Source organism: Trichosurus vulpecula, chromosome 1 (genome assembly GCF_011100635.1).
Source record: "Trichosurus vulpecula isolate mTriVul1 chromosome 1, mTriVul1.pri, whole genome shotgun sequence".
Lineage (NCBI taxonomy): Eukaryota > Metazoa > Chordata > Mammalia > Diprotodontia > Phalangeridae > Trichosurus > Trichosurus vulpecula.
The window spans coordinates 491,691,064-491,716,131 of NC_050573.1; the positions used below are offsets into that span (position 1 = coordinate 491,691,064).

General features: G+C 39.1%; 1 protein-coding gene across 1 annotated transcript; it reads left to right on the forward strand.

The window, feature by feature from the left end:
- Positions 1-4,228: 4,228 nt before the first annotated feature.
- On the forward strand, positions 4,229-4,780 carry LOC118833589 (interferon tau-2-like). Its single transcript, XM_036740964.1, has one exon. The coding sequence runs from the start codon at positions 4,229-4,231 to the stop codon at positions 4,778-4,780; it is 552 nt and encodes a 183-aa protein (XP_036596859.1).
- The last annotated feature ends 20,288 nt before the right edge of the window (positions 4,781-25,068 follow it).

Below are 25,068 nucleotides of genomic sequence, written 5' to 3' on the forward strand. Positions count from 1 at the left end.
CACAATTTTCTTTCTTTTCTTTCGGTGAGAAAGAGCGGACAGGCATGGATGGATTGTGATTACATTATCTCCTCCTTCCTCAAATCCTGCACACATACCCCTCTTCTAAACTTCACCATGTTCCAAATTTTGATATTAATTCTTGACTCCAATGCCTCACTTTCCCCCATGCCACATGCCGAATCAGTTGCCAAACCATTTCTAGCATCACAATATATCTTATATATGTCTCCACTCCATTCTTCTAGCTGCTTCTAGCTTAAACTACTGCAATGGTAATAACCAAACTAATTGGTTTCTCTGCCTCCAGTCTTGCTCTAATCTAATCCATCCTATACAAAGCTGCCAAAATGATTTTCCTCAAGCAGAGGTCTGACCATGCTACTATCCTGCTCAATAAACTCCAGTGACTCCCTAATGTCTCTAGGATGAAATATTATTTCATATTTATTTTATCCTTTTCATTTCTAGTTTTGTCTGTTCTAAAAAAAATTTATAATTATCAGTTTAGTAGCTCACATATATAATTTATGAATAAACACACACGTGATGTTTGTAATAATGTGGGTATGTGCTCAAAAATGATTACTGATATGAGTGCAGAGTAAAAACATGTATAGGCCATTTTTGCAGAAGAAATGCTAAAATATCTCATGACCAAGCAGCTCACAGCAATTCTCCCTTCTCACCTGACAGACATCAGGGAAAGAGAACATTTTTCCATTCATTTGAACTAAATATATTCAACTTAATTATTACTCAGTGCTCAGTTAAAAGACTTTTCATCATTGTCCAATAAACAAACAGAAAAGCAATTATTGAATATAAGAGCAGCCTCTGACTCTGAGAAAGCCACCCTCTAACATGCCTAGAGGCAGACTTTAGATGTAATGGCACCTGGCATAATATATAATGCATGCTCAAAGGTCTTGGTCCTCATGGCCCAGTCCACTAAATGTATAAATCAAGTTTACATCACAATTTCTTTTTTTAAGAAATTTGTATACGTATTTATTTAGTATTTTATTTTCCCCAATTACATGAAAAACTATTTTCCAACATTCATTTTTAAAATTCAGCTCCAAATTCTCTCTCTCCCCTTTTCCTCCCCCCTTATTGAGAAAGCAAGCAATTTGATCTAGGTTATACCTGTGTTGTCACATAAAACATATTTCCATAGAAGTCATGTTACAAAATAAAACATACATCAAAATAAAAGCCCAAGAAAAATATAGTTAAAAATCTTCAATCTGTATTGAGATTCCATCAATTCTTTCTCTGGATGGATGGTATTTTTCATCATAAGTGCTTCAGATTTGTCTTGGATCATTGCATTGCTAAGAATAGCTAAGTCATTCACAGTTGTATATCACAATTTCTAAAACTCTCTCATGAGCATCTGTATTTCATGAAAATAAATGCCTATAAGAATTAATAAAGGTGGTTAACCTATTTTTGTGGTAACAAAGAATTGGAATAAAGGAATTGCCCATCAATTGGGGGGATGGCTAAATAAACTGAGAGACATGAGTGTAATGAAATACTATTGTAATGTAAGGAGTGTTTACTATAGAGAATTCAAATAAGCATGGGAAGACAAATGAACAGATGTAGAATGAAGTGCACAGAATCAGGAACACAATATACACAATGACTACAATATAAGCGTGCAGAACAAAATAAATAGCAAAAAAAGAGTGAACATTATAATTTTAAGGATCAACGTTGGCCCCAAAGAACAGGAAAAAAATGTTTATATATTTTCTTTCCTTCTTTGGAGAAGGGAGGAATATGAGTATGGAATATTACATATACAATCAGACGAAGTTAATGCATTGGTTAACCATGGTAAACTTTTATTCGTCTATTTCTTATTTATAAAGAAAAGTAATAGGTAGAATTTACATGGCATCTACTATGTATTAGGCACTGTGCTAAGCATTTTAGACATATAATTTCAACAACCCTGGGAGGTAGACGGTATTATTATATTCATTTTATAGAAGAAGAAAGTGAGGAAACCAGAGGTTAAGAAACTTGCCCAAGGTCATGCAGCTTTCAAGAGTCTGAAGACAGATTTGAGCTCAGGTCTTCCTGACTTCAGGCCAAGCATTCTACCCATTGTGCCACCTAGATGCCTTTGTTACAAAGGACAACTTACTATGGAGAGGGAAGGAAATACATTTTTCTTTAAAAAAAATATATGTACACATACATTCAGAAATAAAGATGATCAAAACATATCAATAAATGTTTCTAAAAAGTTAGTTCCAAAGGTGGGTCCCATTTTGAAAGGTTAGGCACTAAAACTTTAAAGGTTCTGGGTCTGGACCAGCTCTCTGCATCCTCATTATCTAGAACCTCTTTTCCTGCTCCTAGTTTCTGTCCTTCTCCTTCATGTTATGCCCTAGGCTTCCATAACATCAAAAGATCATGTAATCATTGCTATGGAGACATTGCTGTAAAGGTGCCTTTGAGGCCAACACCCACATTTTACAGATGAAGTAACTGAAGCTCAGAAAGGTAAAGTGACTTGCCCACAGCGACTTAGCAAGAAAGAGATAGAGGCAGGTTTAGACACCGGTCTTCCAACTCCAGAGCCAGTCTTCTTTCCACTGAAACACAGTGAGGCTACAGGAAGCACATTAAACATGACAAAAATGGAAGCAGAAAACTGACCAATCATTCCTCCCTCCAGAAAGAAAATCCTCGAAAGCTCAAGTGATTAAACAGATTTTTTTTAGAAAATGAATGCATGTTATGTATGATGAAAATGGAAGTAGAAGAACTGCTCTCCCCACTGAACAAGTGGAAATTAAGCTTAGCAGAATAGAATGCAATGACATCAGCAACTCAGAAAGCAGACTGAAGCCAAGTCAAGCCACAAACCAAGAGTTTTTCCAAGGACTGGAAAGTCCAACCAAGGGAGATTCAGTGGATTCTAAATGAAAACAAAAATTGTCAAATCTGTCCTCTACTGCAACCTAAGCTACCATATGACAGGGCTTTAGCAGGTACTTCACAACAACAACACCCTATTTTCCATATGAGCAAGTCTCAAAGGGAAATCTATGGAGTTGACATTGTCCACTTTTGCTCTGCCATATAAGGAAAAGAAAAACTGAGCCCAACTATTATTAAAAGTCATCCTTGATTCATTGAAGATATACTCATACCTATCTTATTTTTGATCCAATTTGGTTCTATCTTATATAACAGGCCTTAATCACAGAATACTAGAAGGTTAGAAGGGGAAAGTACCTTAGAAATCATTTCAGTTCAAAGTTCAGTTCAAAGCCTAATATTCAATCAGAGCATGTTCTTAGGTTTTGATACACACACACACACACACACACACACACACACACACTCACACACTCACACACAGAGCTGCCTGTTATGGGGCAGGTACAATGGAAGGAAGGAGACAGAAAATACCATACAGGATATCACACCTAAGTTGGGCGCCGAACAAGAAAGATGCCAGGAGATGGAAATGTGGAGGAAAGCATTGCAGAGACACACAACTACAATAAAGTAGGAGATGGCAGGATGGGACTAAAGGAGTGGGATATGGACCAAAAGTAAACTAGAATACTCATCACCTGAGGATTTTTAGGAAAGTCACTTAAATCTCTGGGAACCTTAGGTTTTCATCCATAATATCAAAATAATATTGGTTTATTGTGTGTCCACAAGAGTTTGCAGGAAGCATTTTGAAAACCTTAAATTTATGCATAAATGAAACTTATTAATATAAATTCAATTATTGCAACTCCATAGGCAAAAGGAGATGATGACCTGAATTTTGGTGGTTACAGTGGGGATGAAAAGAATGGGCAGGTGGAAAGAGCTATTTCATAGTTGATGCTGGTGAGACTCTGTAACTGCTACCTTTGCACTACAATGTGCTAGGTGCTGGGGAGATACAACACTGCCAGGAGGAATCCCTTTTACACACAAATTTTAATCCAGCAAATATCTAATGGTGACTTTGGCTGCCTTTTGACAAATAAAGCAAATGATGATTTTTGTGGTATCTTCTAAAACATGTAGAAATTAGGTAAAAGAAAGCAGAAAGTAAAGGGAAATTCCATCCTAAGAAGTGAAAACTGTAATCAGCACTATTTAAAAGAGAGGGACTTAAAGGCCAGAGAATCCAAAAAGCTGAGACAAAGGCTCACTGGTCTCCCAGCTCAGCCAAACCCAAACTATCCTCAGTGTCACCATGACCTCCTGGACCTTGTTGCCAGTTGCCCTGATGCTGCTCTGCTCCAGCACCCTCTGCTCCTTGGGCTGTGACCTGACTCAGGGCCTTCTGGAAGACTTCTCACTTCTGCACCAAATGGGCACATTTTCCCTGGGGCCATGTTGGAGGGACAGGACCAACTTCAACTTCCCAAAGGAAGTCATGGAAGGCAGCCAACTCCAGAGGGAAAATGGCACAGTCATTGTTTATGAGATGCTGCAGCAGATCTTCACCATCTTCAGCCAGAATGCCACCCCTGCTACCTGGAATCAGACCCAGCTCATGCAACTGCTCAGTGGACTGGATCAGCAGCTGGAACAGCTGGAGAGGTGTGTTGGGCAGGATGTGGAGTGGGAAGAGCCTTCCTTGGGAAGTGAGAACCCCAGGCTGGCCCTGAAGAGCTACTTCCAAGGGATAAGCCAGTACCTACAAGATAAAGAATACAGCCACTGTGCCTGGGAAATCATGAGAGTGGAGATCAGGAGGGTCTTTCTGTTCATGAGCAAGCTCACAAGAAAACCCAGGGACTGAGGATGAAGAAATGGACTCTCAGTAGACTTGAGCTCCTTGACCAGTTTCCTCTTTCCTGAAACCCAGCATTCAATAGTTTAAAAGGACTGTCATTTCTGCAACAAATGGAAACCATATTAATTCACTGGGTTGTTTTTATCTTTTTTCTTTTTTGGTGAGGCAATTGGGATTAAGTGATTTGCCCAGGGTCATGCAGCTAGTAAGTATCAAGTGTTTGAGGCTGGATTTGAACTGAGGCTCTCCAGACTCCAAGGCCAGTGCTCTAACAACTGCACAACCTAGCTGTCCCTCACTGAATTGTTTTTAAAATAATTTAAGCTGTCATTTATAAAAATGTAAGGCCTAAAAATAGAGAGAAGTTTCTTCTGTGCTCAGTAGCAGAATAGTTCTAATGTTTTATAATTGATACCGATATTTATTATATTTATGTTATTTTATATTTATATTATATTTATAATTGATCTTTATGCTGTTCATAATTATTCATTTAGGAAAGTATATATTTTTATGGTATTAATAATGTCTTATTTTATATTAAATGTAATTTTTTTAAAAAACTTTTGCCTCATTTTTTACCAAACTCCCATTGAAAAGCTAACTAGATGTTCCCAAGAGAATAGATGATTGATTCAGTGGAACAATTCGATTCAAGCCACATTTATTAAGCACTTAGTATAGACAAGGTACAGAAGGAGGTGCTGGTAGCACAGAGAAGAAAAATTATCCAGTTACTTCCCTCAGAGAGCTAATAGTCTAATGCAAGATTTCTTCACTTTGGATCCACATGGTCTCTGGATAAATTTCAGGAGGTTCTTGAATTTGGATAAGAAAAAGATTACGTCTTTATTTTCTCCAACTTCTAATTATAATTTGGTAATCTCAACCGTCAAAAAAAATATATTCTGAGGAGTCTATAGACTTCATTGTCCTTTCCAAGGAGCCCAAAACACACAGACACACAAACACACACACACACAGACACACAAAAGAATCCCTGTTCTAATGGGAGTATGCAACACATACCCAAATACATGTGATCCATCAGAAGATGAAATCAAGGTAAAAAGATAGAGGGCCAAAAACAAGTGGTGTGACAAAATTTTTTGAGGATGAGATCACATTTAGCTGAGAGGGTAAAGGACAGTTTCCTGGAGGAAGAGGAATTGAAGCTGGATCTTAAGGAAAAAAAGATTATACCAGAACTTTTCTTTGTGAGATGCTCCAGTAGATCTTGTTGTTCAAAAACAAATCCCAAAACCTAAACAAAGGTTTTTAGAGAGAATTTTATTAAGTTGGTTCAGTGAAGGAGGGAGCCAGAAAAGGTATGATTCTCTCCCCTGAATCTCTGTTAAGTTTCATATTATATAGAGTTCAAACAAGGGTGCAAGCTGAGTGGCCTGCACCTATGTAGGTTGCTTGAGATATAAATCAGCATGTAAGTATAAACATTTAATAAAATTTGGATGAAGCCAAAACATAAGCTATTGGGAAGGACAAAACTCGAGATTTTGTGTGGACCCAAAGACCTGGGTGGGTAGACCCAAAACAAGCATGCTGGCTGGACAGTCTCTGAGGTCTGCATGAACTATGGTTTGGGGTTAGACAATTTCTAGACACATAAAGCTAGGTTCAAACAATAAGTAATACAGTATTTTCCCAACCATCTTTATGTACTTCGACCAGAATGCCTCTCCTGCTGCTTGGAATAACTCAGCAGATTGGATCAGCAGCAGGAATAGCCAAAGAGGGGTTTTGAGAAGGAAATGAAGTGAGAAGAGCATTTCTTGCAAAGTTAGAATCCCAGCTTGGCCCTGAAGAGTATTTCTAAGGATTAAGTCATTATTTTAAGATTTAAAAGTACAGTTACTGTAACTGGAAATTTATATGAGTCAAAATTAGGGGAGGTGATTTCTGTTATGAGGAAACTAAAGAAGAAGAAATTAACTTTCTAAACATTTCAGCTCCTTAGCTAAATTAGAGGTGAGAGAGTACAGGAAAGGATGGGGGAATAGTTTGGCCTAGAATCCTTGGAGGGGAACAATGTGAAACAAGGCAAATATTTGGAGCCAGTTTGTTATAACATGTAAATGGAAGCACAATAAGCTGTATTCTATCTTAATTGCAATAGAGAGGCATTGAAGGTTTGGGAGCAGAGGAATGATATCCTCAGAGTACTGTACTAAGAAGATTGTTTTGGCATATGGACTGTATGAGATAAAATTGTTGTCAAAGTGATGACTCAGAATGCTATTACAATAGGGGAAAACTGATGGAGGCATGAACTAGGTGGTAGTATTAGTTTAAAAGAGGGAACAGAGGAGCAAGGATGACCAGGGGAACCTCTGATCAATTAGATGAGCCCCATGCTATTAACCTGGTATGATTACAGGGCATGGAACTTTATCAGAAGGAGGGATCACCTCCCATGGAGCTAGATGTTGCCCTAGTACCTTGCCTTGAATACACTGGGACATACTGCTTGGTCCCCAACAACTGAGGTTACCTTGAAGGTGATTGGAAACTGAGAATCAGGGGACACAGGATCTTGTCAAAAGAACCTCTCTCCCTCCCTTTTATGGTCTACAAGAGGGAGCAACAGAAACAACTTTGTCCCCTTGTTACAATTTCTGCTATTTTTTTTTTCTCTTGAACTTCTAGATTGCAGTGGAACAAGAAGGGAAGAGAGAATTTCTCTTTCCCCCTACCAAACCATGGCAACTTACAGGGAAGCACATAACAGTGGGAAATAAATTTGCTGAGATAAGCCTGATACTGGAGTCCCTAGACCTCACAATTCTAGCTGTTTTCTTCAGCTTTTATGTTTCGTTTCCTGAATACAGGTCAGAGACTAGCTAATCACCCAACCACCCTCAGCACTGACTTTTTCAACTTTGTGGTTTCTATCCCCTATTCTATGATGAATAGACGTATGAACACAGCACCAATCTCTCCCCTGACTGTCAATCCTGGATCACCAACTTCCTATTGGATATTTTAAATTGGATGTAACAGAAGCATCTCCCACTCAGCTTGTCCAAAAGAGAGCTCATTATCTTTTCTCAAACACCTGACTTTCTTCCAAAAGTCTCTGTTTTTTGTCAGAGACCCGCATACCCCTAGCTTCACATGTTCTTACCCTCTTTCTTTGATTCCTCACTCTTCTTTGCTATAAATATACCAATCGTTTGCCAAATCTTATTGTTTCTATTTGCACATCTGTTGCATTCAATTTCTTCTTTGTTGTTGTTTGTCCCTCATTTTCTAAGAGGACCAATGACATCACAGGGTAATGTCTTGACACTGCCTTAATTCAGCTGTTCATAGCTCTAGCCTAGATTGTTGTTACTAATTTCTAATTAGCCCCCTGTCCCAAGTGTTTCTCTACTCCATGCCAATCTTCATGGCTGCCAATAGTGCCTTTCCTTAAGTGCAGATCTCACCATGTCACCCGGAATGGCATTCAAATGAATTAGAAACCAGTTCTCCAGGGAACACAGCCGAGGAGCCACCCCATTGCTTACAAGATGGGCACAGACCTGCCCCTGCTAACAACTGGTTTGGCAAACCCAAACCTAAAATTAGGTACCAATTCTAACGAACCAGTGCAAACCAGATGAACCCCACCACTGACATCACCTACTCCTCAATCAACTCCACTGTCTATCTCTTGCCTGCAGAGGCAGATAGAAGACTCCTCTATCTAGTTTTTTTTCCTTGTTTTATTATTTATTTAATTTTTTTTAGCTTTCAACATTGATTTCCACAATATTTTGAGTTACAAATTTTCACCCCATTTCTACCCTCCCCCACCCCAAGATGGCATATATTCTGATTGCCCCTTTCCCCAGTCTGCCTTCCCTTCAATGCGACCACTCCAACTCCCTTAACCCCTTTCCCCTTACTTTCTTGTAGGGCAAGATAGATTCCTATACCCCATTGCTTATATATCTTATTTCCCAGTTGCATGTGAAAACAACTTTTTTTTGACCATTTGTTTTTAGAACTCTTTGAGTTTCAAATTCTCGCCCTTCTTCCCTCCCCACCCCGCTCCTTGAAAAGGCGAACAATTCAACATAGGCCACACATGTATCATTATGCAAAACACTTCCATAACAGTCATGCTGTGAAAGACTAACTATATTTCCCTCCATCCTATCCTGTCCCCCTTTCTTCAATTTTCTCCCTTGACCCTATCCCTTTTCAAAAGTGTTTGCTTTTGATTACCTCCTCCCCCAATCTGCCTTCCCTTCTTTTATCCAACCTCTCTTATTCCCTTCCCCCCTACTTTCCTGTAAGGTAAGATACCCAGTTGAATGTGTTACTCCCTCCTTAAGTCAAACCCGATGAGAGCAAGATTCACTCATTCCCTTTTACCTGCCACCTCTTCCCTTCCAATAGAACCACTTTTTCTTTTTATTTACCCCATTCTCTCTCCATTTCTCCTTCTCCCAATATATTCCTCTCTCACCCCTTAATTGTATTTATTTATTTTTAGGTATCATCTCTTCATATTCAACTCACCCTGTGCCTTTTGTCTATGTACATGTATATTCCCTTTGACTACCCTAATACTTAGAAAGGTTTCATGAGTTACAAAAATCATCTTTCCATGTAGGAATGTAAACAAAACAGTTCAACTTTAGTATGTCCCTCATAATTTCTCTTTCTTGTTTATCTCTTCATGCATCTCTTGTTTCTTGTGCTTGAAAGTCAAGTTTTCTATTCAGCTCTGGTCTTTTCATCGAGAAAGCTTGAAAGTCCTTTATTTTATTGAAAATCCATATTTTGCCTTGGAGCATTATACTCAGTTTTGCTCGGTAGGTGATTCTTGGTTTTAATCCTAACTCCTTTGACCTCCAGGATATATTCCAAGCCGTTCAATCCTTTAATGTAGAAACTGCTAGATCTTGTGTTATCCTGATTGTGTTTTCCACAATATTAAATTGTTTCTTTCTGGATGCTTGCAATATTTTCTCCTTGACCTGGGAACTCTGGAATTTGGTGACAATATTCCTGGGAGTTTTCTTTTGGGGATCTTTTTCAAGAGGAAATCAGTAGATTCTTTCAATTTCTATTTTGCCCTCTGGCTCTAGAATATCAGGGCAGTTTTCCTCAATAATTTCTTGAAAGTTGATGTCCAGGCTCTTTTTTCGATCATGGCTTTCAGGTAGTCCATTAATTTTTAAATTATCTCTCCTGGATCTATTCTCCAGGTCAGTGGTTTTTCCAAGGAGATATTTCACATTGTCTTCCATTTTTTCATTCCTTTGGTTCTGTTTTATAATATCTTGATTTCTCACAAAATCACTAGCTTCCACTTGCTCCAAACTAATTTTTAAGGAGGTATTTTCTTCAGTGGTCTTTTAGACCTCCTTTTTCATTTGGCTAATTCTGTCTTTCAGGGCATTCTTTTCCTCATTGGCTTTTTGGACCTCTTTTGCCATTTGGGTTAGTCTATTCTTTAAGGTGTTATTTTCTTCAGTATTTTTTGGGTCTCCTTTAGCAAGTCATTGACTTGTTTTTCATGGTTTTCTCACATCACTCTCATTTCTCTTCCCAATTTTTCCTCTACTTCTCTTACTTGCTTTTCCAAATCATTTTTGAGTTCTTCCATGGCCTGAGACCAATTCCTATTTTTCTTGGAGGCTTTTGATGTAGGTTCTTTGACTTTGTTGACTTCTTCTGGCTGTACGTTTTGATCTTCTTTGTCATCAAAAAAAGATTCTAGTGTCTGAGTCTGAGTCTCAGTCTGAATCTGAATCTGAGAGGGTTTTTGCTGCCTGTTCATGTTCCCAGCCAACTACTTGACCTTTGAGGTTTTTGTCAGGGTATGACTGCTTATAGAGTATAAGGTACTTTGTCCCAAACTTCAGGGGCTACGCTGCTGTTTTCAGAGCTACTTCTACTCCACTGTCACCAAAAGCTCTGCCACAGCAGTGTTCCACCTCCCCCAAGAACCGCCAACCAGGATTGAGATCCAGATCCAAGCAGGGCAAAGCAAGCCCTGCACTCCCACTCTGGTCTGCCCCCTGATTGACCCCTCCCTGTGAGCCAGGGACTCCAGAAGCAGCTGATGCTGGAGCTCTGGAAGCTGCCACAGGAGCTTCCTGCTGCTGCTACCATCACCGCCGCACCACCTCCACCACCCCCAGTGCTGGTGGCCAGACCGCTTTCTAATTTGATCTAGCAGTTTTCCCACTAACCTGCTCCATTGTCTTTGGAGTTTGTAGGTTGAGAAGTCTGGTAACTGCCACGGTTCAATGATTCATGGCCCTAAGGCCTGCTCCAGGTCGACTCCCAGTCTGGTCTGTTCCAACATGGCCCATGCTGGGCTGCGCTCCACTACCAGCTCTGTGAGATAGACCCTTCCCAGCAAACATCCAGGCCATCCTGGGCTGAAGACCTGCTTCTCTCTGCTATTTCATGGGTTCTGCAGCTCTAGAATTTGTTCATAGCCATTTTTACAGGTGTTTGGAGGGATTTGGGGGAGAGCTTAAGCAAGTCCTTGCTTTCCACCTGCCATCTTGGCTCTGCCCCCATCTGGCTATATGTTTTGATCTTCTTTGTCACCAAAAAAGATTCTATAGTCTGAGTCCTTTTTCACTGCTTGCTCATGTTCCCAGCCAACTACTTGACCATTGAGCTTTTTGTCAGGGTATGACTGCCTTCAGAGTGGAGAGTGCTTTGTCCCAAGCTTCAGGGGTCTTGCACTGCTGTTTTCAGTGCTCCTTCTACACAGCAAGCTCTGCCACCCATGCTCCTCTTCTCCCAAGAACCATCAACCAGGACTGTGACCCAGACCCAAGTAGGGCAAAGCAAGAGAACACTGCTTCTGTGCCAGCAACGCCCTCCCTTCCCTCCCACTCTGATCCACCATTTGATTCCTCCTACCGGGTGGGTCTGGGTCCAGGAGCAACCATAGCTGGAGCTCTGGAAACAGCCACAGGAGCTTCCTGTTGCTGCTTCTGCACCACTTCTGCCACGCCGGAGCTGGAGCCCAACTATGCACTTCTCTCACCTAGATCCAGCAGTTTTCCCACTGACCTGCTCCATTGTCTTTGGTGTTTGTGAGTTGAGCAGTCTGGTAACTGCTACAGCTCAGTGATTCATGGCCCTTGACATGCCCCATGCTGGGCTGCACTCCTCTCCCAGCACAGTGCAACAGACCCTTCCCAGTGACCATCCAGGCCGTCCTGGGCTGAAGACCTGCTTCCCTGTTATTTCGTGGGTTCTGTAGCTCTAGAATTTGTTCACAGCCATTTTTATATGTGTTTTCCAGCCTCCATCTTGGCTCCACCCCCCATCTAGTTTTTTAAAGTATTCACAAGCTCACTCCAACCTATTTTCCCATCCACATTTCACATTACTCCCCTTCCTACAGACTATGAAGGCCATACTGGCCTTCTCTTTGTCCCTCATCTCTTTCTCTGTGCCCTTGCACTAGCCACCCACTCTCCATGTCCTTCCTCCTCACCTCTACCTCATAGACTCCTTCTCTTCAGGACACAGATCAAACACCATCTTCTATATGAAATCATTCCTAATACCTTCAACTGCTACTGCCCTCCCTTCCAAACTACCTTCTATTTAAAATTGCTTTGTATTTATTTGTATTTATTATCTTTATATTTATTCTGTATATAATTATATACATATATGTGTATATATATATATAATATATATATATATTTCTTGTCACCTTTGCTAGACCATAAGTTCCTTAACAATAAGGATTGTTTCACTCTTTTAATTTGTATCTCCAGTGCCTAGCACTGTGCTGACATATAGTAGGTGTTCAATGAAAGTTGCTGTTTAATTGATGATAATCTTGAGTTTGACAGGTGAGTTCCAGAATCTGGCACTAGCTGTGCAGAGAGAAATGTCTAACAATACACATTGATCATAAAGAAGACAGTGAACAGCATGACTGTTGAACTAATGCCATGTAGTGAGAGGGCCAGGAGATCTAGACTTTGTCAACCTCCCAAGAAAACTATTGTCAGGTGCTTAGATAGTACAGGACTGAAGTGAATGTGAAATATCTCTTCAGGGGGCGGAGCCAAGATGGCGGCTGGTAAGCAGGGAATAATGTGAGCTCCCTACGGAGACCCTCCAAAAACTTATAAAAAATGGCTCTAAACCAATTATAGAATGGCTGAACCCACAAAACAGCAGAGGGAAGTAGAGCTCCAGCCCAGAACAGCCTGGATGGTCTCTGGGTGAGGTCTATCCCACACGGAGCTGGGAGCTGGGAACGGAGTGGAGCAGAGCCCAGCCTGAGTGGCATGGACCATCCAGACCAGAAGCCGGGCGGAGGGGGCCCTAGCGCCCTGATTCAGTGAGCTGGGGCAGTTACGAGACTTCTCAACCCACAAACACCAAAGACTGAGGAGAAGGTTAATGGGAAAAGCTGCGGGAGTGGAAGGAGTTCGCGGTTCGGCTTCCAGCCCCGGGGGCAGCGGAGGTGGGGCAGCTACAGCTGTTGTTACTTCCTGCTCCAGGCCCACCTGGTGGGAGGAATTAAGTGGCGGATCAGAGCAGGAGTGCATAGCCTGCCGAAGATCTAAGCCCAGTTCGGGTTGGGGGTTGGGGAAGGAGCAGTGCTGGTGACCCTGAAAAAGTCACAACCTCTCCATGCTCCATGCGATTCTCAGAGTCTAAAAGCTATAGAGCAGGTATATCTCATATTCCCACATATCCCGTAATCCCTTATTTCAGTGAAATCTCAGGCCCATTCCAATATTTATCCTGTACTGTAGTTCATGTAGGCTTGAAAATCCTTTATGTCATGTGTTTTCTGTGATTAAAGAAATTTTTTAAATGTTCCAAACTGATGATCAAATTATACATTGAGTGTTTTTACAGAAATTGATAGTGTTGTCCATATTTAGCGAGAACCTAGATATGAGCTATACTTAAGCTTTGTTTTAGAGTTTTTTCTGGAGAAAAAATATCTTCTTTCCCTTGATAATCTACATCTTTTGTTTCTCCAAATACTATCCCTTTGGTTGTTGTTTGTCCTTCATTCTCAAAGAGGACCATGACATTAGGAAGACAATGCCATGACTTGCAAGTGAGTTGATTTTAAGTGAAGGACGGTTGTGCAAAGTCACTAGCCTCACTTTCTCCTCTGGAGCCATCTGGGTCCAGTGGTCAGATATAGATCAGGACAACTGGAGATGGCCCAGGATGTAGTGGGAGGTATTGGCTTTTATAAGCTAAGATATTTCTGAGTTCTCACTTTGACAAATGCAATGCCCATTTGGTGATTAGGGTTGTTTAAGAAGTGAGCCAAGGGGTGGCCCCTTTAATTAAAAAAAATCAAAATGGGAGGGGATGTTTGATAAGCATGGCATTAAATCTGTAAATTAACTTTGGTAGTATTGTCATCTTTTATAATATTGATACAGCCTAGTCATGAGCAATCATAAGCATTCCTTCATTCATTTAAGTTGTTTTTAGTTTCCCTAAGGAACATTTTGTAAATGAATCCATACAAACACTGAGTTTGCTTCAATAGATTGTCTCCCAAATATTTTATGTATTCTGATGCTATATTGAATGAGAATAATATTCTCCCTTAAAGCTTTCTAGAATTTGTTAATATTGTATAGAAATATTGTTAATTTTGTGGGTTTATTTTGTATACTAAAAATTTGTGGAATTTATTTAGTTCAGCCAGTTATTTACTGATTCCTCAGGATTTTCTAAGTAAACTATCATGTCATCAGCAAATAGGGTTAGTTTTGTATGCTCTTTGCTCATCTTTATATCTTTAATTTCTGTTTCAGATGTCATTACTACTGCTAGCAGTTCTAGAACTATATCAAAAACAAGGAAAGGAGGTGTCTCTTCTTTACACCTGGGAAATCTAGTGATGGAGTTTTTAACCTGAATTTATGGAGAGGAATAAAGTAAAAGAATCCTGGAAATACAGGAAGAGGCTAAACTATAAAGTGATTTAAATAACAAACAGAGTATTTTATATTTATATGTGATCCTAGAACTAATAGGGAGTCATTGGAGTTTATTAAGTAGGGAAATAATATGGCCAGATCTGCACTTCAGAAAGATCACTTTGGCAGATGAGCGAAGAATGTATTACAATTAAGAAAGATTTGAGGTGGGGAGAAAAACCAAGAGACTATTGTATCAGTCTAGCCATGTGGTAATGAGGGGCCACAGCAGGGTGGTGGCTGTGTGAGTAGAAAAAAGGCAAAGTATATGGTAGATGCTGAGAAGACAGAAACACCATGATTTAGAAAGAGATTGGATATGTTGAATGAATGAAAAAGGGCAGCTGAGGATAAACTGGAAGGATAGTGATGTCCTCAAGAATAATAGAGAGACTTGAAAGAAAGGAAGGTTTCAGGGAAAAGAAAATTAGTTCTGTTTTGGACGCGTTGAGTTTGAGGTGCCTACATCTATTCCCAGTTGAAGACATCTAAAAAGGGGTTTGTGAAGAAAGACTAGAGTACAGATTAAAGTTTAAGGCTGAATAAAAAGATCTGGTAATCACATACCTAAAGAACATAATGGAATCCATGAGAGCTGATGAGATCACCAGCAAGATTGCATAGTATAAGGATTCTTAATTCTGTGCGAGCACGCGCACGCACGCGCGCGCGTGTGTGCGTGTGTGTGTGTGTGTGTGTGTGTGTTTGAGAGAGACAGAGACAGAGAGAGAGAAACAGAGAGAGAGAGAGAGATGGACCCTTTTAGCATTTTAGTAAAGCCTGTGGACCCCTACTAAGAACAATGTTCTTAAATGCATAAATTATGTAGAATTATAAAGGAGACCAATTACAATGTAATACAGTTATCAAAATATTTTTAAAAAAACAAATTCACAGATGAAGAACAGGTTAAGAACCCCCCAATAAAAAGGAAGAGAAAGGGGTCCAGGACAGAGCCTTAGAGGACAACCACTCCATAATTTAATTTGAGGCATTATTTTAAAGTTGCTGGAGAGGACTGTTGGGAAAATTCAGCTGAGTTGCTGCCTATGGTCCACCATCTTGACTTGACTCCTCTTCCAGCTTATTTCTTGACTTCAAACTTCACGTCTGAGTTGGACTCTGCTCATCTGGGAGGAGAACAACCCCAAGCCTCAGGCTTTTTGCATGCTGCTATTTTCACAGCTAGTTCCAGAGATCTGTAAGTTTTCGGTGCTTTCAAGGTGGTAAAATCTAGAAAGAGTTGTGGTCATTGGTCTCCTAGTTGACTGAGAAGGGCACCTGCTCTCTTGAGACTGTGTTCCTCTCTGTCTTGGAGTTCTCTTTGGCCAGGAACTAAAACCAAGGCCTTTCCTCCCTTACAACTGCAATTACTCCTATCCACCCTGGAACTGTGACCAAGAGCTGGGTGATGAGCAATAGAGCTGCTGAACAGTTCCTGTTCCTGTGCCCATTGCCAGCACAGACCAGTTGTACAATCCCCTTACTGTCTCTGGGATGAGAGCTCATGAAGTTGCTGCTGCTGCTGCCAAGGCCTATAGCTAGCATTACTGCCAATGCTCCACTTCTGGCCATCTCTCACCCAAGTGTCACAGACCTCTCCTTTCAACCTTCTAAGAAATAACAGAAGACACTTTGCTGGCACTGGGTGCAGGATCCTGTTGAATTGCCCATATACTTCAGTTCCAGGGCAAAGATGAGCACTTAGTGCTAGCAGATGAAGAGAGGCATGGACCCTGATCACATTTCCAGGGCAAAGAAGAGTGGTCGTTGTCAGTCACCAGGGAGCAGTGGCCCTGGTCTCAGTTCCAAGGAAAAAAGGAGCATTAGCATTTGCAGCCACAAGAGAAAAGGGGCCCTAGTCACAATTCCAGGGCCAAGAGGAGTGCTAGCACTTGTGGCTACAGGAGAGAAAGGTCCCTTCCTAGGTAAAGACTGAAACATATACCAAAGAGCCATGACCATACCTTTCCCTGGATTACACTACCTTGAAAGCACTAAAACTTACAGAGCTTCAAGAACTAGCAGTGAAAATAGCAGCACAAAAAAAAAAAAACTAGAGCTTGAGATGGGGCACTCCTAAACCCCTGGAAGAGAACACAAATTCAATATAAAGTTAAAAGTCAAGAATTAGGCTGGCAAGATAAGCAAACAACAATAATAACAACAACAAAAGACCTGACCATAAAAACTACGATGGTGACAGGGAAGATGAAAGACACAAACTCAGAAGAAGACCATGATGTCAAAAGGCTACAAGGAAAGCCTCAAAGAAAAAAATGTGAATTGGGAATAGAAGCCAACTGAGAATTCCTGAAAGAGCTCAGGAAGATTTTTACAAATCAAATAAGAGAGGTAGAGGAAAAATTTTGAAAAGAGAGCCATCAACTTGGTAAAAGAGGCAGAGAAAAAATTGTAAAGAAAATGACAATTTAAAAAAAATAAAATTGGCCAAATGGTAGAAGAGGCACAAAAATCCACTAAAGAGAAGAATTCTGTAAGAATCAGAGTTGGTCAAATTTAAAAAGAGGTACAAAAATTCACTGAAGAAAAGACTTTTTTAAAAATTGGAATTGGGCAAGTGTATGCTAATGGTTCCACAAGACATCAGTCAAAAGAATTAGTAAGTAAGAGAAAATGTGAAATATTTCATTGGAAAAACAACTAACTTGGAAAATAGACTGAGGAGAAATAATTTTAAATTTTTTGGACTACCTGAAAGCCATAATAAAAAAAATCAAATTACAAGAAATTATAAAGAAAAACTTCCCTAATATCTTAGCTCTAGAGGATAAAAAAGAAATTGAATGAATTCACCAATCACTTACTGAAAGAGATCCCATAATGAAAATTCTGAGGAAAATTATTGCCAAATTCTAGAGCTCCCAGGTCAAGGAGGAAATATTTCAAGCAGTCAGAAAGAAACAATTCAAATACAATGGAGCCACAGTAAGAATTGTGGACAGTTAGGTGACACAATGAACAGAGTTCCAGTCCTGGAGTTAGGAGGACCTGAGTTAAAATCTGGCCTCTGACACATACTAGCTATGCAAACCTGGGCAAGTCACGTAAGCCTATTTGCCTCAGTTTCCTCATCTATAAAATGAGCTGGAGAAGGAAAGGCAAACCACTCTAGTATCTTTGCCAAGAAAAAGCCAAATGGGGTCATAAAGAGTTGAAAATGTCTAATCAAATGACAACAACAAAAAACCATAATCAAAATCCCACAAGATTTAGCAGCCTCCACATTAAAAGTAGGCAGGGCATAACCCACAAAATAGCAGAGGGAAGCAGGGCTCCAGCCCAGGACAACCTGGATGGTCACTGGGTGAGGTCTATCTTGCCCTACAAGAAAGGAAGGGAAAGGAGGATGGGAGGGGAGTGGGGTGACAGAAGGGAGAGCTGACTGGGGAATGGGGCAACCAGAATATATGCCATCTTGGAGTGGGCAGGAGGGTAGAAATGGGGAGAAAATTCACAATTCAAACTCTTGTGAAAATCACTGCTGAAAACTAAATATATTAAATAAATTAAATAAAAGAAAAAAGTCATCAATAAAAATACTGAAAAAATTTTAAAAATTAAAAAAAAAGAAAAGATCCATAAAAAAAAGAGGGGGGGGGGGACTTGGAAAATGATATTATGGAAGGCAAAGTACCTAAGATTACAAACCAAAAATCACCTACCCAACAAAACTGAGAATAATCTTTCAGGGAAAAAGTGTATATTTAATGAATAGAGGACTTTCAAGAATCCCTAATAAAAAGACCAGAACTGAATAGAAAATTTGATTTTCAAATATAAGACTCAAGAGAAAGATAAAAAGGGAAACAGGAAAGAAAAATCATAAAGGACTCAATAAGACTAAACTGCTTACATTCCAATATGGGAAATGATAATTTTAAGACCTAAGAACTTTATCATTATTAGAGTTGTGAGGAGTAAAAAAAAAAAAAAAGGACAGAGGGCATGGGTGTGAGTTGACTATAACAGGAAGATCTCAAAAAAAAATGAAAGGATGAGAAAGAGACGCACTGAAAGAAAGAGAAAGGGAGAGTAAATACAGAAACTCTTCTCACATAAAAAGAGACCTTCAAGGAAGAGTTTTTATAATGGAGGGGAAAAGGAGTGGTGGTGGCAGGCAATACTCGAACCTCATTCTTACCAGAATTGGTTCAAAGAGAGAATAACACACACTCAGGTGGATATAGAAATTGATCTTATCCAACAGGGAAATAGGAGGGGATGGAGATGAGAGAAGGGAGGGGCTGATAGAAGAGAGAGTGGACTAGGGGAGGCAGTGGTTAGAAGGAAAACAGATTTTAAGAAGGGACAGGGGGTAGGGGGACACAGAGAGAGAGAGAGACAGAGAGAAAGTGTGTATCAGTAATGCAAGACTCATGATACCGATGGTGATCATGAATATGCCTGTATAGTTCAGAATCGCAAAGTATAAGAGACTCTCTGCATAGAAGGCAGAAGAAGTAAAACATTTATTCAGACACCGGATGATCGAATCCCGAAACCAATAACCTGAATTCAACATAGCAGTAATTGTATCCCAAAACCAATAAGTCCACCTCAATGTAACAGCAAAGGGATTAAAACACAGTATCACAGCAAAGAGCCAAGCCATCCTGTAACCTTCTCTTCTGCTAGGGCCTTCCCATAAACACTCACTCACAAATCCTCTCTTCTTGCTTGCATCCTTTCACAGTTATGAAAGCCCTTGCAGTTCTCAGAGCCCCTCTAGTTCCCTCTGTCTCTCTGTCTCTGCATCTCTCCCAGTTCTCCCTCTCCCTCGGCTCTCTCTTGTCTCACAGTTCTGTCTTCTTCACAGCTCTCTCTACTCTGAGCTTAATGGTTACCCACAGGGTATATGTACCTTGTTTGAGGCCCTGGGACTTAGGACCTAGCTAGCAAAGGGCCTGGAGCTTAGTACCTAGTAGGAAAAGGGTGTGGGTCTGCCTACAAACAAGTCTGGCCTAATCAAGCTTCCCTTAACTAGCCCCACCTGAAGATCTTTCATGTCCATAACATAGGCAACTTGTGCCTGAATAGGTACTAACATTTCTTTTTATTTATTTTATTTTTGTTTGTTTGCTTTGCTTTTTGGCAGGGCAATTGGGGTTAAGTGACTTGCCCAAGATCACACAGCTAGTACATGTGTCAAATGTCTGAGGCTGGATTTGAACTCTGACTCCAGGGCCGGTGCTCTACTCACTGCGTCACCTAGCTGCCCTGGTACTAACATTTCTTAAGTACAACAAAATCCTGACAAAATAAACACATCACACTTACAAAATACATAACATAAGATCTCATTAAGAGAGTGGCCACATGGCTCACTCTTCGGCCCCTAGATCTTTCATATTCATTACATAGGTCAATGAGAATACTAATCATATAAATAACAAAAATGGTAAAAATTATATGATTATCTCAATAGATACAGAAAAAGCTTTGGACAAAACCACTAGAAATCATAGGAATAAATGGAGCTTTCCTTAAAGTGATAAGTAGTATCTATCTTGAATTATCAGCAAGCATTATCTGTAATAGAGATAAGCAAGAAGTCTTCCCAATAAGATGAGAGATGAAGTATACTCATTATCACCAATATTATTCAATATTCAAAAATTAGAAATGCTAGTTATAGCATTGAGACAAGAAAAAGAGATTGAAGAAATTAGAATAGGCGACAAAGAAATGAAACTATCACTCTTTGCAGATGATATGGTGGTATACTTAGAGAGCCCCAACAAATCCACTAAAAAAAAACAATTGGAACAACTAATTACTATAAGCAGAGTTGCAGGGTAGAAAGTAAACCCACACAAATCATCAATATTTCCATATGTTACCAACAACATCCAGTCAGAAAAGATAGAAAGAGAAATTCCATTTAAAGTAACTGAAAGCAATATGTACTTCTTGGGAGTCTACCTGCCAAAACAAACCCAGGAACTATATGAATACAATTACAAAATACTTTTCCCACAAATAAAGATGGATCTAAACAATTGGAGAAATATTAATTGCTCATGTGTAGGCAAAGACAATGTAATAAAAATGATAATTCTACTTAAATTACTTTATTAATTATTTCAGTGCAATACCAATCAAAGTATGGAAAAATAATAGCAAAATAATAGCAAAATTCATCTGGAAGACCAAAAGTTTAAGAATATCAAGGGAATCAATTTTTTAAAATGTGAAAGAAGGTGGCCTAGCTGCACCAGATCTTAAAGTATATTATACAGAGGTAATCATCAAAATAATCTGGTGCTGGCTAAGAAATGCAGTGGTAGATCAGTGGAATAGATTAGGTACACAATGCACAATAGTAAAAGGCCAGATAGCATTTGACAAATCCAAAGATCCAAGCTTTTGGGGAAAGAACTCACTATTTGATAAAATTTTTAACAAAATTGCTGGGAAAACTGGAAAGCAGTCTGGGAGAAACTATGTATAGACCAATATCTAATACTGTATACCAAGATAAGGCCAAAATGGGTACATGATTTACAAATAAAGGGTGATAACATAAGCAAAGTATAGGAGCATGGAATTCTTTACCTGTGAGATCTATTGATAATTGAAGAGTTTTTGATGAAACAAGTCATAGAGAGGATCATGAGAAGTAAAGCAGATAATTTTGAAAATGAAATAAATGAAACCAATGCAGCCAAAATTAGAAACAAAACAGGAAACTAGGTGGGGAGGAAGATTTACTACAATTTTCTCTGACTAAAGGCCTCATCTCTCAAATATATAGGGGCAGAGCCAAATTTATAAAAATAAGAGCCATTCCTTTCTTGATAAATAGTCAAAGATATGAATAGCTAATTTTTAGAAGAAATCAAAGTTATAAACATTGATATGAAAAAATACCCTAAATTCCTGTTGATAAGGAAATGTTAATCAATACAACTGTGAGGTATCACCTCAGATCTATAATATTTTCAAACATGACAGAGAAGAAAAATGACAAACGCTGGAGGAGATGTGGAAAAATAGATACACTAATGCACTTTTGGTAGAGTTGTGAACTGGTTCAACTCTTCTGGAGTTCAATTTGGAACTATGCCCAAAAGGACTATTAAACTGTGCTTGACCCAGCAATACCCCTACTAGGTCTGTATCCCAAAGAGATCAAAGAAAAAGGAAAAAGGCCTATATGTACAAAAATATTTATAGTAGCCTTTTTATGGTGGCAAAGAATTGGAAATTTAGGGGATACCCCTCAATGGAGAAATACAGAACAAGTAATGGTATATGATTGTGATGGAGTCTGATTGTGCTACAAGAAATAATGGGGGATGAGGGTTGTGGTTTCAGAAAAGCCTGGGAAGATCCATATGAACTGATGCAAAATGAAGTGAGCAGAACCAGGAGAATATTCTACAGAGTAACAATTTTGTAATGATGATCAACTGTGAAAAACGTAGCTTCTCTCTTCAATACAATGATCTAAGATAATTCCAAAGGACTCAAGATGAAAAATGTTACCCATCTTCACAAAGAGAACTGATCAACTATGAGTGTAGATTGAGGCAAATTGTTTCTCACTTTATTTTTCTTCCTTTTTTTGGAATGTGGCAAATACAGAAATGTTTTGCAAGTCTTCAGAATGATAACAGGCATCATATTGCTTGCCTTCTCAATGGGTGGGAAGGGGCTAGAGAAAGGGAGAGAATTTGGAACTCAAAATTTTAAAAATGAATGTTTAAAAGTAATTTGGTTATAAACTATCAATGAAGAGAATTTCCATACCAACAATGAAACCATAGGTCCTGATTAAAAATTAAATAAAAACAACAACAAAAACTACCCTATCACCAAAGAGATTGAATCTCCATGTTCATTCTCTATGCTTCCAGATAGATTCTCAAAACTCATTTTGAATTATATTGTGTCCCTACTCCATGTTAGTGTCCCCTGAAACACCCTCATTGGGCACCCAGAAGGTTCTTGGTGGAATTTCCAAGATGAAAGTTTGAGAACCCTTTCTCTAGAAGATTCTAAATTATATTCTGTATTAAATTTTGTATTTATTTTATTTTTAATTCATGGAATAAAATGAACATTCCATAACATAGTATAATTTAAAAAAGAAAGATGATTGCAAATGAAATTTCAATTCTATTATGTACAACTTCCTATTCCTTTTAAATATGTAATAAAGGTGTCATGTAATTTTCTTTTTTTTCTCCTTTCCCCTTATTTCCTCCTAGACGTGGCTACCAGTAGACACAAATGTGTGTGTGTGTGTGTGTGTGTGTGTATACATTCTATACATATTTCTATTTTTCAGTTCCCTGGATGCAGATAGCATCCTCTTTCCTATGTCCCTTTGTAGATAATTTGTGTATTTATAATAGTCAAAATGACTTAGTCACTCAAAGCTGTTTTTAAAACAATATTGCTATTACTGTATACAATGTTCTCTTGGTTCTGCTCATTTTGCTCTTCATTATTTTGTGCAAGTCTCTCCATGTTTTTATGGCACAGTGGTATTCTATCACAATCATATAGCACAACTTGTTAAGTCATTCATTCCCCAATTGACAGGCGTCTCCACAGTTTCCAGTTCTTTGCCATCGCAAAAATGGCTGCTATAAATATTTTGGAACATAGAGGTTCTTTTCCTTTTTCCCTAATCACCTTAGAAAACAGACCTAGTTGTGGTATTGCCAGGCCAAAGGGTATAGAGAGTTTAATTACTCTTTGGGCATAATGCCAGATTGCTCTCCAGAATGGTTGGAGCTGTTCACAATTCTACCAGCAATGAATTAGTGTCCCATTTTGCCACATCCCCTCCAACATTTGTTGCTTTCCCCTTGAATCATTTTTACCAATCTGATAAGTATAAAATGATATCTCAAGTTTCTTTTCATTTGCATCTCTCTAGTCAATAATGATTTGTAGCATTTTTTCATATTACTCTAAATTGATTTGATTTCTTCATTGGAAGACTGCCTGTTCGTATCTCTTGACCATTTGTCAATTGGGAAATGACACATATTCTTATAGATTTTTACAAAATTCTTTATATATCTAACATGAAACCCTCATCTGAGAAAATGGCTATAAAACTTTTCCCCGATTTTCTGCTTTCCTTCTGATCTTGGCTACATTTGTGTTATTTGTACAAAATCTTTTTAATTTGTTGCCTTCAGAGATCAGAAAGCAAACTAAATGTCCAACTATGTTGCCATTTTTCAATTAAATCTGTTCTAAAGTTGTTTTTCCCCCCTTAAACATACCCATGATGTAATATCAAGGCAGAACTAACAGAAAAGGCTGCTGATGCAAGGGAACTCAAAAGTGAAAGTGAATTCCGTTATGAGGATGAGATAAAACAAAGATGTGATGTTGGCTCTGAAAGATTGTCCCCCTAGTGTTTCAGGGAACGAAATGTGGCTTTCTAAACACAGTTTAAAGCTTATTTCTGAGATTACTGAATCAACAACACTTGGCAACAGATTGTATAAGCAAGGTGAAAAACAGAGTGAAGAGTTGAAGATAACATGAAGATTATGACTGAATTTTCTGTCGTGCCATGGATGCCGCCTCACCTTTGAGGTTCACTTGTCTTTTCACATCTGCAGCCTATTCCTCTGGTTCCCAATCCTGCCAGTTTGTCTATTTTAAGGAAAAAACTCATGCCAATCATGTCTTCATTCCTTCCCAGGTTCCTCTCCTCACTCTCCAGACTTTTCCTACCCTACCTTCCCCACTTTGCAGCTTCCTTTATAACGTAGGCTGAGAAGGGCTGTCTTTATTTTTGCTTAAACCTGTATTCCCAGCACTTAGCACCATGTCTAGCACATAATAATTGTTTAATAAATGCTTGTTGACTTGACTTGAGCCATACTAAAGGTATGGAATAGACCAGTTTTTATAAGTTATGTGGTTACTTTCTTGAGAACTAAGAACAGCTCTGGAAGGTCAGTTTTCTAGTTCATTTGGTTCTGCTCAGCAATCTCGCCATTTGGCCAGCAGGTAAGGACTTGCCATTCTCTGCATGTTTTTCTCCCATTCTGATTCTGTTGACTTTTCACTTATTGCATCACCTCATTGTTATCCTCAGCTTGTGCCTTATTTTGGGAGTGGTTGATTATGTAAATCCAAATTTTTCTTTTTACTGATTCTTTCAAACCCCAGAGAGAACTTCCATCTGACTTCTCATTTTACCTTTGGTTCCTTTGCTTTTAGGTGATAGCCAGAAACTACTACACAGATTCGAAAACTGAGGAATGGGAAACAAACAAATGAAAGTAGGTCACTTCAAAGAGCAGAAGTGATGAAACTATAAATAGCTAAAGA